Below are 19950 nucleotides of genomic sequence, written 5' to 3'. Positions count from 1 at the left end.
TGGATCCATATTTGGACACAAATATTTAATAGATTAGCTTTAATATTACACTGTTTGATTTTACTAATTCAGTGCAGAGTAGTGCCCTGCAGACATTCTTGCAGTGTTATGCTTAGCATTAACAGTGTCTGTAGTGTGCATAGCGTCCAGCTTGGATGCATCGATGCTATCGAAGTGTGTTGACATTATATTCCAATGACAACAGTCTGAAGCATGCTCAAATGAGAATTTCTCATGTACTCGGGGTTATAATACAATAGCATGCCAGAGCACGGGATAAGATGGTAACACTAAATCATAGCAAAACTTGGAACACTCAGTAACAAGTGATGTAGCACCTCAAAAAAATTCATTTGCAGCCATAGTAGCCAGTAAAGTAAATTTCGTCTCACATACAACAAAAATTGAAACGGGGAAATTTGGTATTTCAACCTGGACAAACGTTGAAATCTTGGAAGTCTTTTGATGAAACGAAGTCACTACCGCGATTTCAGTGCTCAAGTAAGACATAATGCATGGTGCAAGATGCATAGGTAGAGCAGGGTGTGTAACTGATCCTCTGAATTTTGCTGTTTTTGGTCACCACAGAAGTGAAGTGTGCAACACTCCCATTGATATGGTTGACAGATTGGAGCAGCGTCTTCCCAAGATTTGAGAGATGATCCGAGGGTGTTTGAAAGAGTTTGCATCTCACTGCAAAGGTGAGTGCAGTACTACATCCAAATGCAGGAGCAATTGATCGAACATCTCCTTTAATAGGTTATTGTGTCCATTAAATTATGATATGTATTGTGCTGAAATAGCATTGTACACATTCCAGTCTGGGGCACGGTTTTAATATGCCAGGAATTTTCGAATAGCTGATGGACCATCTCAGACACATTCAGTGTATGACATATTGGGGAAATGTCCTGCTTGTGTCACTCTTTGAACTAGGTTTGCAAATTTCTTGCTAAGTTTAGCTGCTGAAGTATGACATGTCCAGTTGCCTGAAGGAGTGTCAAAACTCCTAATGTAGCAGTAGCTGTTCAGAATGCTTGCAATATATATGAGTGAAGACTGCACTGGAAATCCTCCCACTTGGCGTTTGTTCACTATGATGCGCAGCAGTGTGGGCTAAAAGATTGCAATCATGCTGCAGCTATCACTGTAGTGAGATTAGAATCGGATGTGTCTGAAGGTTTGCATTTTTGGTTTCTAGGAAAAAAAAAGTTAGAGCAGTGGCCCACTTGGCACTGGTCCAGTGTACATTTGGTGAATTTTTAAATTCCTCTTAATCTTGACTTACTACTGACTGTGAGACTTCCGATAAGTAATGCGTTCATCAACCTTTGACACAGTACCATAGTGCAGAGGTGCATTGCTCACAGCCATAATTTAACCCTGTACCCTATTTTACTTTCCAAGTAGAGCATTTTATGCAATAACAAAAAGTGAAACAGTACTTGATCCAGTGTAGTAGTAACCACAACCATGAATCTTCCTACAGAAAATTTGTTTGATACATGTGGCTGACAATATTAACTTAATGTTCTGCAAATACAGAGAACAAAACCCATTTCCAACTTCTGCTCTTGGTTGTATGCATGAGACAAGTGAAGCTAACCACATCCAGTCCATTAATTTTGGGTTTTAGAGAAGGTTACACTCTTTAATGAAGAGTTATGATGATTTGGGAGTTTCAGTGCTTCATGTTTACAGATTGATTGTACTTTAGTTCATTTATAAAAGTTTTAAATATTTCATTTTAATGTTCTTGATTATTACTACTGCTGTTCTTGTCCTGACTTTTCGTCTAGATTTCTTAACAGTGTAGTCCGTAGCTCATGCTGGATATTCACCTACTTGCCACAGAATATTGTCATACATAAATATTAAAGCATTTACACAGGTTAGGCATACTACCTTATCATCTTTTAAACAAAGTTCTTCTGTTGTATTTTTCAGCCTTTCCTGGTTCATATAGTCGTACTTTGACGTATTACTATATAATATACTCCAGTCATCTGACAAAGATGTGCTGCTAAGCCAAAACTGCATACCACTTGTGTGACCGAAGGCTGAAAAATTCAATAAAACGATTTCAGTAAGGTATATGTTGGGCGTTTTCACGTTGTGACATGGTCTGTGTTAGCTGGTGTGATTTACAAAGTGATTCACTTTCTCACTAAGTCCATTCAGAAAAAAAATCTGTGGACTGGGAGAAGACACAAGCATAAATTATATCAAATCTCTCTGTTATTTAGTCCATCAGTAACATGACAAGATATGGAGGTGAAGCACTCCGTTACTGGAACACCTTATTTTTAAGCCAGTCATAACTGCCATTTGCTAAGTACACACACCTGCAAAGTATCTCACTTGAAGGTATTAAATTCAAAAAGAGACAGATGGGCTGGCAGATACTAATCTTCATGAGGCTCTACTTTCAATCCCAAACCCCCCTCACACACACACACACACACACACACACACACACACACACACACACACACACACACACCAGTGGTATTTCTCTATCTTTCAGAACCATCTTCAGAGCTCATATCCAATTTCAATCAGCTATAAAACTCAGCTAAAATACACATTCAAAACCGTATAATAGTTTCCACTCCTTTGAATTACTGAGTGGTCTAAGCTGTTGAAGAACTTACTGGATTAGTTATTGCTCATTTTGATAGTGGAATAGAGTAACTGCTTCTGAAATTAGCTTGTAATTGGCCACATCATATTTACGTATCCTGTATCTGAATTTGTTGTTATATATTGAATGATTAAGAAAATGTTAATCACCTGCTTGAAAATTGCCTGCTTTCCTATACCAAAGCCCTGACAATCAATCTGATGCACTTTATTCTGTTATTCTTTCAATTTTGGTTCCTCAGTATTAGTTCAACATTATACCTGAAGATATAATTTCCAAACAGAACTTTCATTTTTTATGATTTCATGTTAACTGCATGGTCTGTTAATTTGACTACCATCAAATTTGGTAACAGATTTGTACTTGTGTATGCATGAAACTAATGAGTGATGAGATCACTGCATCAAGTTTTGTACAGCACAGGCCTTGTGAACTTTTAAAAAATGAAAAAAGTTTCCGTACCTCTAGAGGTAGGGCCTCTTGCATTCAGTGGTAAAAGTTTCCTGAAAAAAATAATTCATTTGGTTACCATTGCATCAATGTAGGTGAACCAGAGGAAAATGGATTACATTTTATTTCCAACTGTTGAGCATAATACAAGGAGTTAACCTGACACTAATGTATAACCAATTGCATCACATGTGACACACTATTTTGCCTTAGTATTCTTGGCAACAACGTATATTATGAGACTATCTTTCTCTCCATGTAGCTCTCAGATGGGCTGTATCTTTGGTATTTTTCAGTTGTCTTCAGCAACCAGTTTATAGTGGCTCTTCTTTTTCATTCTTTGCAATTTTCAGTAGTACCTCAGGTTGTCAGTCTTCTTGCTATTGCAGTTACTCTAATATAACAACATTACTATACCTCATTTTCAATAGCTACAGTACATCATATACACTTAGCTTCATGTGATATATACCACATAGAATCACTCGTACAATACCACATTTGAATTTAACAGGAATATTTTTTCCAAGAGTTAACTGCTTTCCTGTTGCATTGTGAACTTATCTCAGATGGTATCAGTTTTCATAGCCTGCAGTTATATAACAATTATAGTTTGCGTACTGGTCTTCCAGGGACAATTTTGTGCTTGATTTGGATGTGAGTTCATATCTACCATCATGTACTCTGCTGAAAATAATTTTTTACTACAGTGTTCATGAATCGAAATCTGTTTGCAGGCAAAGGGTAGTTTTGCCTTATTGCTGTGACAGTTGACAGTCTGTATATTGGCAATTCATACCACAGTATTTATCATATTTTATTTTGATGCTTACATCTCTCAAATAAACTTAAAGTCAGCACTATTATAATTAACCATATCATCTTTGCAGGTGAGCAGGTTCGTATCCTGAGCTACAATAAGTCGGGTGAGTGGTGTGAAGCCCACTCAGCCTCCGGCCAGGTTGGCTGGGTGCCTTCTAATTATGTGACACCTGTCAACTCACTGGAGAAACACTCCTGGTACCATGGGCCAATCTCGCGAAATGCAGCCGAGTACTTGCTTAGCTCAGGAATCAATGGGAGCTTCCTTGTACGTGAATCAGAAAGCTCACCCGGTCAGAGATCCATCTCACTGCGCTACGAGGGTCGTGTGTACCATTATCGAATCTCTGAGGATAGTGAGGGGAAGGTAAGAATTTTATTTAGTTTGTGTATTTGAAGTTGTTTAATACTTTTTGTTTTGCTGTTTTCAACATTTAATTATGACCTACTGAGAAGAATATCTGTCAACAACGAATGATTTACCTGTACCCTGTAACAACGTGCAAGAAAGGAGAGGTGCTAAACTGAATAAAGGGTCTCAAGTTTCATAAATAATATGCAGAGGCAGGTTTTTCTGTGGTAACGGAGAGAGTGAAACAATTACTCTCTTTTGTTTGCTAACATAGTGTGAGTTGGTTGAGAAAAGGCTGAATTCAACATTTATGAATTGCGCACATATGTTCCAGATAACATACGTCATAAACCTCTAGGCCAAAAACCAAATCTGTTTCCCTACACTTCCTCAATATAACATTATAAAAAATACATTAAATTTGAAACAAACCTTTTATCTGTTCTCGGATCTTCTGTGGCATCACACAAAATTACACTCACGGATACAGAAGAATCCTCCGACTCCTAGTGTTGTGCAGTTTGCCAGACAAATTATGCAACATATTTCTGCACACATCTATTTGAAAATGCTAGTTGACAGACCTGGATATACCACCTGTGCTGCTACAATGTTAAATCATTCTAAATAAGGATAACCAGACTTGCTTTCATTCACAAGACAGAGTTAAAATAGTCACAACTCCAAAGTCAATAGTTAAAGCCCTGTAGTTATCTTAATCATCAAGGTCTGACCAGCTTGATACAGCTCCTCCAGCTGATTCCTGGCAACTTCTACCAACTATCTCCTTAACAGGAATACACTCCATAGTTAGTTGAGATACAATACACAAAATCACACTTGAAGTTTCAATGAAAATAAACTGAATTTATTAGCTTTAATTGAAGCTGTCCAAGTTGGTCAGGCTTATCCAACACCACCTCCAGCAACCTACGGCTTTTGCAATCTGATAAGAGACCTCTACCTACCAAGCATGTGCTCACTCGCTAAATCACTCCCACATTTGACAAGGGCTGCCAGCTGACTTCTTTTTGATTTTGCGAGCTTCAAACTGCTCCACAAAACTATTTATTAACATGTAGCCCTTTCAGCCAATCAGGACCAGGAACAGACTTAGATATATACAGTGGCCATTTCCTGCCCTTGCGAAAACTCTCTTTGATGAAGAGCTGCTTCTTGGCCAAGCTTCCCAAAGCTTAATTCCAATTGGCTGTTGTCCTTGGGAGGTTAAATTTCACCATTTATGACCTGCAGCACCTCTGCTACAGTTGATTATACATGCTGATTTAGATTGGTAAATTCTGTGATTAGAAATAAATATTCTGTTGTTCTAGACTGAATTGTGGATTTGTAAAGAAATTAATGAATTCTCATTTTCTATAGACATGCCAGAAAACAAACTCTAAAGCTCTAACCTTGATCCTTTAATATTGTTTAGTATAGTCATTAAGCATATGGACATGCTGTCTCTCCTGAAATTAAGATTACCTGTTACAATTTAACCTGCTTGGTGTTCAAATAGTATCATAAAAATAAGTGGCAGTTACATTTGACATTTCTGTTTGCCCTCATCATTTATTGAATGAATGCCCACTGGATGGATAAATTGTGATAGCCATTTTTATGATAGAAGCCATAATTGTCTCACTGTCACCTGCTGCCCCTCACCCTTTTTGCTCCCCCCCCCCCCCCCTCCCCCATTTACGCACCCTCTCGTATTCTGTTTTCCACCATTTTGTCAAATATTCTTACCCTGTTTCCCACTCAACATTAAAAGTGCATGCCAGAAGATCCAAAAGGGACTTATTGTCTGTAGACACCTGCCCAAGTTGTTATGTATGGTATTTTGTTTGTCCTGTTGTAATTTTGTTTTATGAAATTCATTATTTTCTACAGCTTTTCAGTTTTTCATGTCAATCAGGAATTTGTTTCCTGTGTTGAGGTTTGGATTCCATAAGACAAATTAATGAATCAATAAATGGAAAAACGTGGAAGTGACAAAACTGTCCATTATTCGTTTCATTTGCATCAATAAAACCTCTTCGTGTAGTGCCAAGATTATGGAACAAATTCTCCTATCCTTCACACAGTTGTACAAAGTAGCATTTACTTGCTATTAACACCATACTTTCAATGCAAAGGAAAACTTAATTGAGAAATTTATTACAATTGTATGGAGACAGATCACGTCTGTGGTGGTTTTAGACCCTACACTATCTAATTGGTACCTTTCACTCACTCGTCACAATTATTTTTTGCAGCCGGTAGAGCACTTGCCTGTGAAAAGCAAAGGTTCTGAGTTCGTCACAATTCAGTGCATAGTTTTAATCTGTCAGGAAGTTTCACAATTAGAGGTTGTCTCAAACGGTACAGTACAAATTTAATGTGTTACAGCATCCAAATTGATCGAGATATTCACACCATATTTGGATTGGGCGACACGCTATCTCTCCAGCTTTTTATGTCATTCAATCAATTTCAATATGTGCACCTTTGGTGACAAGTGCAACGTACAGTCCTGCCTCAGTTATAAAACACTGAAGTTATAGTGTACTTTTTGAGGTACCCTGTATTTTTCACTCTCTTTGTTACCCTCTCATAGAAGGGCAATTTGCTACTGTAGTCTCATGTGGAAGATTCCCCACTCTCATAATTGGCCATTTTTCATTATGTTTCAATGTGTTCTTGTCACCTTTTCAGGTGGTTTTCCACATCCCAGTAGGTGAATACAGGGCCAGTCCCCACATCCTGCCTCAGTTACGCGACTCGCAGACATTTGAAAATGTTCCCACTATTTCATGGTTTACACTAGTCACAGACAGCTGGAGTACACTAATTTCATCCCGGGGGGTATGGGTTGGCGACAGGAAGGGCATCCGCCACCCTCTGACACCAACATCACCAAATCCATAGTAACAAGGCCGACCCTGCGTTGAAGTGGGACAAAGGCCCAAAGGGAATGATGATGGTCCTGCGTCCATGATTTACAGAGCTATGAATGTAGCATACAAAATAATTTCAGAATAAAAATACAGGAGCATTGTGAAATTTTATTCAGTACTTAGAAAATTTCATAGTAGCAGCAGAGTTGAAAATATCTCTCTCATGCATGCTGCCAGATGTATCCTTTTTTCTACTATATGCTCTGTGATTATTAATTTCTTACCAGATATAAGTGTTGATCTATTTAGTAAGTTTAATTTGTATTTCTTTACAATTGCTTGCAGGTATATGTGACAACAGAGAGCAAGTTCAACACACTTGCAGAACTGGTTCATCACCATTCGATGCATGCAGATGGCCTTATTACGCAGCTTTTATACCCAGCTCCCAAACACAACAAACCGACTGTGTTTGCCCTTAGCCCAGGTGGGGGTTCCCTTCACATACCACTTGTATCAAGTTAGTGCCAAAATATTTTTTTCAGAATGAGCTTCTGCAACTAATGGCATGAAAAATGGTGCACATGGAAACTAACCAGGCTGGTCCTTAACATGTTTTATTTTAATTTTGTTACTAATTTTAAAAAGTCCATTTAATATAACCTTTTTGTTTCTGTGCATTTCAGTATGTTATGCTCATGCTGTGAGAGATGGCAGGAAATATATTTCTGAGAAATTTGTTGTAGAAAATCTGTCACAACCTGTTTTAATATGTTATTACAGACTGATACATTTTTTCCCTTTGTAGTAGTATACTAGTAATATGGGTCTGCTTTTATGAACAAGTTTAGTCTCACATGATAGTGAAATTAACGTGATAATATGAAAGTGTTGGGCATACAACAGAATTTTGGTGAAAACTGCAGCTTACCCATTATGTTAATCTAACAAATTATCATGCAGAACATGAAAGCAACTAAAAGTTGACCAGTTCCTGATGTATTCTCTAAAAGTGTATTTGATTATTTAATTGCATCAAAAGGAAAGCTGACTTGCAAAAGCTTGACAATGGTTGACTAGTACCTACCTCAGAATGCAAACCTCCAGCATTTCTGATTGACACACTTAAAAATGGAGAAAAGCAATTCTGATTTTGAATATGTTTCTTACTTCCTCAGTTTTTAATTGTGTTATTAATTTCACTTCTCATTTCTCTTCCTCTGTCTCTCTCTATTTCTTACTCTGTCTGTCTGTCTGTATTTCTTACTCTGTCCTTAAATTATCTGTTGACTGCAGCTTCTAGCACTGTGCTTATTAATATACTATCTTTGTTGCTCTCCCTCTTCCTCTCCTCACTCCTTATCTTTTTTTCTCCTTTTCGTCACAGTGGGTGGCCCCTCCCATCATGGGATCAGAATATCCTGCCCCTACTTTCTAATCTGCACTGGTCTGTCTCTCTCCCCTCCCAGAGAAAGGAATTAATAGTTTTAAAAACAAGAACTAGTTTACACCTTTTAAGTGTGTGTATTGACAGTACTGTACTTCTGCCTGATAAAGCTGGGTACTGACCAACCATTTTATTTCTTTGTAATTTTTATTTACTATGATACTGGTATGTGATTAAACTGTTGCTTCAAGTTCTGCGTTATACAATAAAACCACCAATGAAATAATTTCAAAAATTGAGACCAATAAACAGTCTAGGCATTGTATTAGCTCTAAGTGACAGGTCTTGTATGTGTCATTTTATTGTATATAAATTAAAGGGTCAGCCATCACCTTAGCTTTTTTTAATTCCCATGTATCTACTAGCTGCTTGGTTTCGGCACTACTTTTAATACGGTGATGTTGGACAGCATTTCTTTCATGCAGCTGTTAAGGCATGCATTTCTAAATCATCATCACAGTAAGACAAAGTGTAATTTTCATTTATAGCAAAAAAAATTTACAGAAAAGGTATTTATCTTAATATTGAATTTGATATCCTATTTGAATGGAAAAAGACAAGGAAAAACTTTTGGAATGTTGAAAGGAGCTCTTTATGGTTCATATCTCATTAGAAAAAAAGTAACTTATTTCAAGTGCAATATTGGTAGAAATAATATCAGTGCTGTTTTATGTTTTTGAACCACGGTGGGTATGAATGACACCTCAAGAAGTTTTTATACAGATAACATATTTAATACTAGTGGTGAAACTGCACCGGCAAAGTTATATTAGCTAAGGGCTTCTGGTAACTTACTGTCAAGGAACTTATTTTCAGCTTAATGCTGCTTTGTGTACAGTTCTTTCTCTATATCTCATTTCCATTTATTCCCACCCCTCCCAACTTCCTCTCTACTTCCTCTTCCTTTCTCACGTCCTCTCCTCCCCCCCTCCCTCCCTCCTCCTCCCCCCTCCTCCTCCTCCCACATGATCACATCCTTCCTCCTCTTCATCTTTTTCTGTCTGTGTCAAACTATGGGTATGTATTATTGCTGTTGTACTGGGCGAGAGTGTATGACACTTGTAAAATATTAAATACAGATTATTGTGGTGGCAGGAGGAGTGGGTGGGCAGCTGATAACATTTTTGGTTATACTAGATATGGTTTTTAAATTGCATACCTAAGATTTCCACCAGTATTTGAATGCTCAGTCTCTCATTACAAATTGTGCAGTTTTATTACCACTGTCCTTGACCGAAATTCAGCTCTGTAGAACAGAAACGCTATTAATGATTCAGATGATTATTTCCTAACACGGATTTTAGTTAAGTGTTGAATATTGGTTAAAGTTTTGACAAATCATGTATTTAATACTGGTTATTGCAAACTGTAAGTCTCAGTGAAACATGTGTATTCACCAGTATATTATCCAATTCAAATAAGTCATAAATATGTTGTTAGAATATACAGTTACAGAGATAATTCTTTTTTTTCTCATGTGTTTCACAAAATTATTAAAGAGTTTTGGCTTTGTAGGCTGACATCAACTAATAATTGACTCTCTGTATGTAGATACTGTTGTTCTGCAGATATATATCTAACATAAGGGAGAAAATTTGGAGGTATGAGTTTGATTTTCCTTACCCCTGTCATCCCCCATACTCCACCCCTCTGCCTGCCTTCCTGTTCCCTCTGCCCGTCTTCCTTCCTTACCTTTGCAACAGACTACCTCCTCTCTTATCTCACCTTCGCCTTCCTTCTGTATAATTTCTAACTGATGACAGCCTCATAACCTCTAACCAATCCTTACTCGGGTCAAGCAGTCTGAACATTTTGATCTCTTTGTCTAATCTATGACTGTTAATATACTCGTGAGACAAACAAGACAGGTGCCGCTGCTGTTACAAAGCAAAAATTATATCAAATACTGTAGCAGTGTGTCCATATTAAGAGTCTTCAAAGCATCATATGGAATCAAAATATGTAGACATCTTTTCCTTCATATATTCTTGCTAACTTTCCTTGAAAGTTGTTCATAATTTGCAGGCAGCAGTTTGACATACTGAGGAGTGAACATCCAAAGTGACCTGGGTCCCCCCACGTGCTCTCATTTGTATTGGCACATGGGTGCCATAATTTAGGTTGAATATAGAACCATACTTTGTCAAACATTTAGAATTTATCTTTAAGAGAATGAAAGAATGTGCCAGTTCTTTGCATTGTTACTTTTTAAAATAATTTGCATTTAGAATTTTATCTTCAGACCAGCTTTTACCCATTTCTGCTTGTTTTAAATGTAGTGATTCTACCCCTTTCAGATTTGTTTTCCAAGATGTGAATCGAAAATTTGATATTCTTGTTGTAACTTAGTTCTTTTTATGTTTTAGTTAATCTGTATGTCCTCCATATTCCTCAAAGCCTGTTTAAAATTATGATGTAGCCCTTTTCTACACAGATTCTAGAATCCTTATGCTTTGAATCACTTGCACTTCTATGCCATGGATATGCTTCTCATGATTTTATATGTAGCACCCAGGCATATGAATGCAAAATAGAATGATTTTGTTCCTGCTCAGTTATCATTTTGCTACTGCCATTATTATTTTTGCACAGTTAAATTTGACAGGGGAAATAATTTTGGATGCATTGATTTTCTAATGTAAATAAATTCGATCGAGAATACAAGCTATTGCTCATTGTCTGCATATATTTGAAATTGGTACCTTCATGCAATCTTGCTTGGATCCCAGCAGATTATTTGGACAGATTCCATGTGATACAACATGTTGAGGTTTCTTGGCAATAGGATTTCTTAAAAGTTGTCACTCCAAAAGCTACAGATGTCAATGGTCTCTATATTACTTCCCACCAGTCTTTATGATCAAAGTATTACATGTTCCAGAACCCGATGAATGGGAGATCAACCGCACAGACATCGTCATGCGACATAAATTGGGCGGAGGACAGTATGGTGATGTGTATGAGGCAGTTTGGAAACGTTACAATGTAACTGTTGCAGTCAAGACACTCAAGGTGAGTGTATGTGCCTTGTGGACATACAGTGCCACAAATTACTGTTCTCCACCCATCACATACATAGTTATTACAGCATACTTTAAAAATACTGTGTACTTTGTAATGAGATTGACATCTGAGATAACACAAACACAATTTTACAGTATTATTTTAATCAGCTCTAATGAGATGTAGATTGTACTCAGAATTAAACAATGCAGAATTGTGTTGAAGCAGCTTGCCTTATGCCATAAATTATTTTTATTATTCAGCCATTATTTTTTTGCTATGGAAATGATGCTAATGTTCTAGTATGCTGTAAGTTGGTGCATTCTGTTGCTGTGGTGGTTAAGAACATTTTATTTAATTATGTTTCAGCTTAGTGTGGGTAAAATCATACATACTACAATCAATGCTTTGTTAAGTTAAGCTGATTCATTAAACATACATTCTCTGTCCTTGATTAAATGTACATTTAAGTTTGAACAGCTGACTAAAATATAAAATTAATACTGATATTTTGTGTTACGATATACATAGTTTAGGGAAATGGTTTCTGTTTGTTTGGAGTAAATCTAATGCATAGGTAGAAAATGGAGATCTACTTAGTTCCGTCTGTGTGTGGGTTTGGTCTGCTGTTCCAGATCACTCCCAGGTTGAGTGTGGATTTTCAGGAATCCATTTTTACCAGAACTGTATGGAGACAAATGAACAGCATAGGCTTCAGCAGTTGCTGTTTGCCTCATGTCTATTTACTGACACCTCGACACAGAGCTCAATGACTGCTAGGGTGTGTGAATATAGTCACTGAACCACACAATAGTAAGTAGCATGGTCTGATGAAGCCCAGTTTCAGTTGTCCCAAGGTGGTGAGTGTGTGGCACAAACTCCCTGAAGCTATGGATCTCATGTGTCAACAATGTTGACTTCAGGCAGGCAGTGGAACAATTACGGCATGGGCTGTGTTCACATGCTCACGATTAGGTCCCATTGTCAGATTGTAAGGATCAATGATATGTGCACATTATATGAACTTTCTTGCTCACCATCTGCATCCTGCTATGGCTCAAAATACCATGAAGGTGATGACAAGCTTTAGCAGGATGGTTTGTCGTGTCACCGTTCTTTTATTGCACCACCATTGCTTGGCCTCCTGATTAACTGATCTTAACCCTTTCAAGCACTATGGTTTGCTGTTAATATCTGTGTATGCTTGGTGAACCCAGCACATTAGCAATTGTGGGTAACACTGTAAGATAAATGGAATCTGCCTCATGGATAAACGACGAGTACTGATTAACTGGCCAGCTGCATTTGGTTTTTAGGCAGTTTCCCACATCCAACTTGGTAAATACCTGGCTGATACTCATGTCCCACCTCAGATACACCCTACATAAACAGTTAGAAAATGTTCCCACACTTGAATGTTTACTCCAGAAACAGACTGATGGGGTATACGTATTCCGTCATGGGGGGGGGGGGGGGGGGTTATGTCAGGAAGGGCTTCAACCACCAACTGTTAATACCATTGCCAAAAACCATATAATAGCGCCAAACCCATAGAGAAACAGGAAAAGACAGAGAAGAAAAATAAGAAGAGGAGACTGTAAGATACATGGATTAATATCTTTGCATAAACATTCCAACACCATTTAGAGTCTACCAGGTGTAGAAGTATGAAACTGGAATTTGTTTGCAGTAATTACATGTCTGTTGTTCGAAACTGATAAACACCTCTCTGGCAGGCTATGAATGCCATGGGGGGGGGGGGGGGCAATTCTTTTGAAGCAAATCAATTGGCGACAATTTTCGTGCATTTTAATATGAATTGAAGCATTGTTCAGCGAGAGCGTGTCTCAGTGATGCAAGTAGATAATAAGCAGATGGAGCTAAGTCTAAAGAATAAGCCACATGCCCTAGATTTCCTAACTGAACGCCTCAATCGTTTACCTGACCCGTTTTTCTGTGTATGATTGAGCGTTATCATGGAGCAATGTGGCTTTGTGTTGCCTTTTTACATATTCCAGCCATTTTTCATGTAATGCTTAATTTAAATCAATCATTTGCTGTTGGTAGCAATCAATGTTAATGGTTTCACCAGATTTTAGCAGCTCATGATAGATGACACCCTTCTGATCCCACCAAACACAGAGCGTTGTCCTCTTTCCAAAGCGATTTGGTCTTGCAGTGGATGTCGATGGTTTGCGTGGATTCATCCATGATTTCTCAATATATATCCATTTTTATTCGCCTGTCACTATTCGATGGAGAAATGACTTTCTTTTGTACCTGGCGAGCAGCATGTCACCAGTGGTCTTTCAATTTACTTGCTGTCTTTCATTCTGTTCATATGGAACCCGTTTTCCCACTTTCTGCACCTTTCCCCATAGCATTCAACCAATGAGAAACGGCTTTCTGTGTCACATTCAATTGTTCCACGAGTTCCTGTTGAGTTTGAATATCATCTTCAACCAAGAAGGTCTGCACTTTGTTGTCTTCAAACTTTTTCAGTGGTTTCCCACGCTCGTTCTTTCTCATGTCAAAATCACCACTTTTGAATGTTTTGAACCACTCAAAACACTGTGTGTTCCCAAGAACATGTTTGCCGAAAGCTTTAACAAGCATTCGATGCGATTCTGCAGCAGTTTTCTTCATGTGGTAACAGGAAACCATTGCTGTCTGCAAATTGTATTCATAGGAACAAAATTCGACATGTTTATGGGTTTGAAACAGATACCAATGTATGGAAGTTGGGTTACTGTTTGTTGACATTCGTCATCAGCCATTACAGGAAGCAGATGGCCCTGCAGACGTGGTCTTACAGGCCCTACACTGATGTCTAGCACCATCTGTAGGAAAATTCTGGTTTCATACTTCTGCAACTAGTATGCTTAGTGTCTCACTATTGGCATCACAACCAGTGCCTACCCATGACTTTTGGTTACTCAGTTTAACAAGAAAGGGTTTAGAAATGACATTGTAACCTTACTGTATTGCGTGAATGCCTAAGAAATTGTAGGTACATTTGAGGCTCGTGTCAGTTGATGGTTAACTAGATACATTAAAAAAGGGGAAAATTAGTGTTTTCTGTTAGTGATTAATATTAGTGATTAATGTCACACTGACAATTAAGGCATGTGTTGAACACTGTCTCAATTACTGTCACAAATAAAATGAGATATTGGCAATATTGAAGGAACCATTCTCCCACTGTTCTGAAGTACTTTAGGGGATCCACGGAAAACAGAATCTGAAGTTAGTTTGGGATTTGAGAGACCTGAATATGAGTGTAACTCTATTGCCTTTACACCTTACATATACAGGATGAACCTGAACTCTATTGACAAAATTTCGAAGGTTGTCCAGTAAGATTTTGTGAGTATTTTGATATAAGTGAACCAAGCAATACCAATGCAGTCATAAAGTCAAAGAGTAAAGAGGGATTTAGTGTTATCAACAAGTAAAATGAGTGAATGTAACAAGTGTTTCCAAACAAGACACTCTGTGCATACTGTCAACATTTGCAGTGTTATACAAGCATTTTCAGTGCAGTGCAGGTGTAAAGACAAATGAGGGCAATAAATCAAATGAAATGCAATTACTCTACAATGATCCACTGAACACCATGGGTTTCTTTAACGAAAATCCTGAGAAAATATCACTGAACAACCTCCGGAATTTTGTTGCCAGAGTTTTGGTTCACACTATACGTATGTTTGCAGCCCTGTGAAGTTTGGTTGTGTCATCTTGGAAGAAAGGAATGCCCACAGCATATTCACAATGAAAATATAGAAGACAGCATAACACTTGGTGACTAAGAATGGGTGGGTCCAAGTCATGGTACAGAAAGTGTCTCCAGAACTTCACAGAAATCTTCAGCCTAAACTAAGACACTCCACATATTGCAGGTTAAGTGCCTCATTAGGCCATCACTCTCATCGATGCCTTGAATGTGTTCAAGACCAGTTCAACAACGTTTTGTCGTAAGTGACACATCATTCGGTACCTGTCCCATTTTGTTTTCACAAGCCCAGTAGTCAAGACTCCACGGTATTTTTCATTCTTTAAATACCACATTACTTTTGTTTAATTAATTAAAAACGTACTTGCTGATTGTAATAATAAAGAATTGTGCTAATAAAATACTGTTATCCATATAAAACTTGTTATTTGCGGAAATAGGAAACCAAGTTTTGTAACAAGTAAAAAAAGTGATCCGTTACCACACCAACAATGGTTCAAGTATTCAAGTGACAATTTTAGCTGTAGGTAAGTCACCACCTAAGCTCACAGTATTTACGTTTGGAGAAATTAGGGATTCAAATCAAAGGTAGACGAAGTCCATATTTTACTCTTCCAAGAAAAACTGATGTAATGTTAAAGTAATATAGTTAAATACAGGTGAAGAATTAATCATTCATTTTTTACAGTCACAATGAACAAATACAAGCTAATTTCCAATACAATGTACACCGACACTTTCATTAAAATAAAAGTTCGTTTTCTTTTAATGCATTGGGCATGGTTCACTAATGCCCTGAAAAATGTTGACATCTGACTTCAGATACAACGAAATGTGCATTCATTTGTTTATTTCCCTATTGTAATGTGTCCTCTTAAAGTATGTTTTCTTCTAATTAATTATCCAAACTGCAAGTCTACAAGCAAGTTCACTTACCATTGCTTCTTCACACAAACACCATTTGATCACCACATAATGAATCATCGTGTTCATGAAAATCTTACTGGTTGTTTTGTGATCTTCCTGTTGTAACAATCTCTGCAGTTAAAATATTATTATAGTAATGTGTGATGTAGTGGTGGAATGAAAGTACTTTCATCATGCATATCAGATGGGCATCTGCTGTACGTGGTGGCATCACAGCCCAAATGATGCAGCTTATTGTTGACCCACAGCTGCCCACTGTAATAGATACCTACAACCACTCCTTAACCACAGGTGTTTACCATGAGGCCTGAAAATGGGGACCAGTTAAGCCACTGCCTAGAAAGGATGTCACAGTGCTCTCTGGTTACTAACATATTTGCATTCTTCCTGCACTGTTCAAGGCCTTATGATATGTACTCCATGACAACCTAACAAACTACCTAACCACAAACAACCTACTAGACGAATACCAATCAGGTTTCTGTTGTAAACATCACAGCACATCATCTGCCTTAATAAAGGTAACATACGATCTGAAACTTGCCATGGATGCACAAGAGGCAACTATCATATCCTTCTTAGACTCCAGCAAAGCATTTGACAATGTTGACTTTTGACATTTTGTTTGCCAAATTCAGCAGCCTAAATTTCTCGGCAAGTGCAGTTCAGTGGTTTCACCCATACCTGATGTATTGCCAGCGATTCGTTGTGTCCAGCACCAGAAAGTCACAATGGAGGCAGGTAGTCTCAGGGGGCTCTCAGGATTCAATATTAGGTCCTGTACTCTTTTCATTGTGCATAAATGATGTTCATCAGTTCTGTCGTACTGCAAATACCACAAGTACGCTGTCGATCTACAATTGTATCTAAGTGAAAAAACCAACAAACCTCAAGGCAGTTATCAAGAATCTAAATACTGGCCCATTTGCACTAAAATGGCTGCAGGATGTAGGGTTAAAGTCTAAATTGGACTAAGCATGAAACTACAGTGTCCAAGAAGCCATCAGCTTTGCTCCGTGCCCTACAAATTATTAAAAGCTATTCCCTCATGACCTGAAAAAGAAACTTACACAAACACTTATAGTACTGATTATTGATTGCAACGATGTTATCCTGGAAGAACTTTCTTAGGAAAGTGTGTGGCACCCTCAAATAATATCTTTACATGATTTCCCAACATATTTTCATTAGTTAATTAGGTTTTACAAGTACATTAAAAATGCAGAACAACTTCACAAGAGTGCTGTCCCCTTAGCCAGAACATTACACTATACTGTACCCTGTGTGACACAGGATGACACTTCTGTGCGTACATGCAGAGTGGATGAGAAGCTTGGAGCAGATGAGATCTGTTTATGCGTGGCAGCACAGCACAGAGTGAGCAAATAAATTCCATGTTGCTGAACTGTGTTGCAGTGGACAACAATCAGGTTCTTTTGCATATGATACATTGTATTATACATTCAAATCTGTGAGGGGAATAATAAATTTTAAAACTGATTCCAATCATTCATCTTCAGACAAATCTTACTTCATGTCTTGATGACATTGCGTCCACTTCTACACAGCTTTGTGAAGACATCGAGTACAACTTTTCTCAAAAGTACAACTGTCTATTGACAAGGTCATTGAATCTGCTTGCAATAATTGTTATTTATTGTGACTTGGACAGTATTATAAGTAAAAATATAATACACTACAAAATAAACTTCAAGCAGAAACCAGAATAATTATATTTGCTTGACAACTGCTTCTACTCCATGGAATTTTTAAATATGTGCATAAGGCATGTGTGTGGGTGTCTGAATGCAGTTAAGTGTAAACACTGCATTTAAAAAGAGCGTTAATGGTAGAATAGAGTAATCTAAAAAACTGTTGTAAAAATGGTCAGTATGTTGTCATATTTTCCCTGTCAATGGGTGTTATGAGTGCAAACTAACTTGTTCAGCATTACTGTGGGAGATAGCATTTATAATGCATTGAACAAGCAAACAATTAACCATCTTGTGCAGATAACCTGAGGGAGTGCTGACTGATAACATTGAAAACCATCGATATCTTGGCAGGTAACCATCCCTGTCATTTTAAGGCATTTCCAGTTCTTGCCTTGAAAATGATGGGGGGTTTATGTCTGGAAATACTGGAGTTTTTGACAAATTTATTCAGCCATCTTCTTGCGAGTTATAAGAGCATACAATGCACTGGGAAAAGCTTTACTTCTCCTTGGATGGTATGTTGAGTATTATAGCCTGTGTACTTCCTAGGACACAAATTCCTAATCAGTAAAGGCTAGGAAGTTCTCATATACTATGTACACCACTGATATGTTGACAAACACATTTTTTAAATAGTGAGTCTCCAAAACTAAGAAATATTATTACTTTTCTTTGTTTCGAAGCCTACATCGTAATACCATAGTCACTGCTATATGACTCTTTGTCTGAAACATCTGATTTTAAATTACGATGATAGGTAAAGGCTTATGTCCATCTTCATCTTGCTATCAAAGTATTCTTCTGGAAGCTTTTCAGCATGCCACACAGATTGTGGCCACACTGAAGGGGAATTTATTTATTTCTTTTTTTTTCCCCACATAGCTTTTAACCTTTGCCCAAATTAATTCTATGATACTACACTGGTGGTGACGTGGGGAAATGCAAAACCGTGCGACCATATTGATGTGCAAGGAAATCAGATCTGTACCTTCTGTTGCGTGCCTGACATAAATTAATGAACTGCTGGAGTTCAGCAAGAGTCTGGTGTATGCTGTGTGAAATATTTTTATATTTAACCCATGGCAAAATATCTGCTCTCTTGGTGTTTTTTACGTACTGTTTTGTTGGTAACAGTTGTATAGCAACTAGCCTGGTACAAGACAGTGATAGACTTTGGACAAAGATATGGCAAGAATAGTTCAGTTAACCACTTCACAGAACTGGCAGCATTCGTTTCTGAATAGCAGTCACTGGTGTTTTTCTTATAGCTGAATGAAAGTTCACTCTCAGGAACAAAACTAGAAGAAGAGTCAGCATGCAGAATAATCATCCGAGAGCCTACTCTTATGAGAGAGCTTTAAAACTGCCAGTACCCTCACTCATTTTCCAGCAGGTCTCCCTGGAATGATTGTGATTCACCCACATATCATCAATATAATACACTGTTGAACTGCCTCCTTCTTTTGATCTCTTTTAGAGGGATGTAGTTAGTGTTGCACCTATGTCACTTCTTGCAACTAAAAACTCTCTTCTTAACATATTTGAAAACAATGTCTTCCAAAATTCTTTATATTGATGGACCACTACCTGTGAAGCCAATTTTCTCATACATAATTGTAACAAGTTTTTGTGATCTACCTGTGTTAGAGGTTTGTTGTGATTATGGTGCTTGCCAGGCGACACAAAACTGGTGTGTCCTAAGGTTCCTACACCTCTGACACTTTCATTTACAATTCTGTTTACAGTTCTTTTGCCGACACCATAAGCTTCTGCAGTTCATTATTGTATTTTCAGATGTCAACTGTATGAGTCCCACTTTCAAATTCACATTCACATTTGAAAAAAGTGTAAATGCAGTAAATAATCCCCCTCGCCTACTTGTGAAGCACTTCATGTTTATTGCTGTCACCTGATACTTTTTTAATTGCAATAAAATATTTACAGATAAACATTCACAGCTATATTGCTGCAAGAA

At 37.7% G+C, this 19950-nt stretch overlaps 1 protein-coding gene across 3 annotated transcripts in view; it reads left to right on the top strand.

Moving 5' to 3' along the window:
- The window catches only part of LOC126188992 (tyrosine-protein kinase Abl), a 469368-nt gene that overhangs the window by 311765 nt on the left and 137653 nt on the right, over positions 1–19950 (top strand). For all 3 annotated transcript variants that reach the window (XM_049930790.1, XM_049930788.1, XM_049930789.1), the window contains exons 3-5: positions 3985–4283; positions 7496–7637; positions 11479–11609. In XM_049930790.1, the coding sequence (XP_049786747.1) occupies positions 3985–4283; positions 7496–7637; positions 11479–11609 (572 nt within the window). The remainder of the gene's footprint in view (positions 1–3984; positions 4284–7495; positions 7638–11478; positions 11610–19950) is intronic.

The sequence above is a fragment of the Schistocerca cancellata genome, chromosome 5 (genome assembly GCF_023864275.1).
Source record: "Schistocerca cancellata isolate TAMUIC-IGC-003103 chromosome 5, iqSchCanc2.1, whole genome shotgun sequence".
NCBI lineage: Eukaryota > Metazoa > Arthropoda > Insecta > Orthoptera > Acrididae > Schistocerca > Schistocerca cancellata.
The sequence above is the reverse complement of the archived record's forward strand: the minus strand, read 5'-3'. Positions and strand labels throughout refer to the sequence as shown.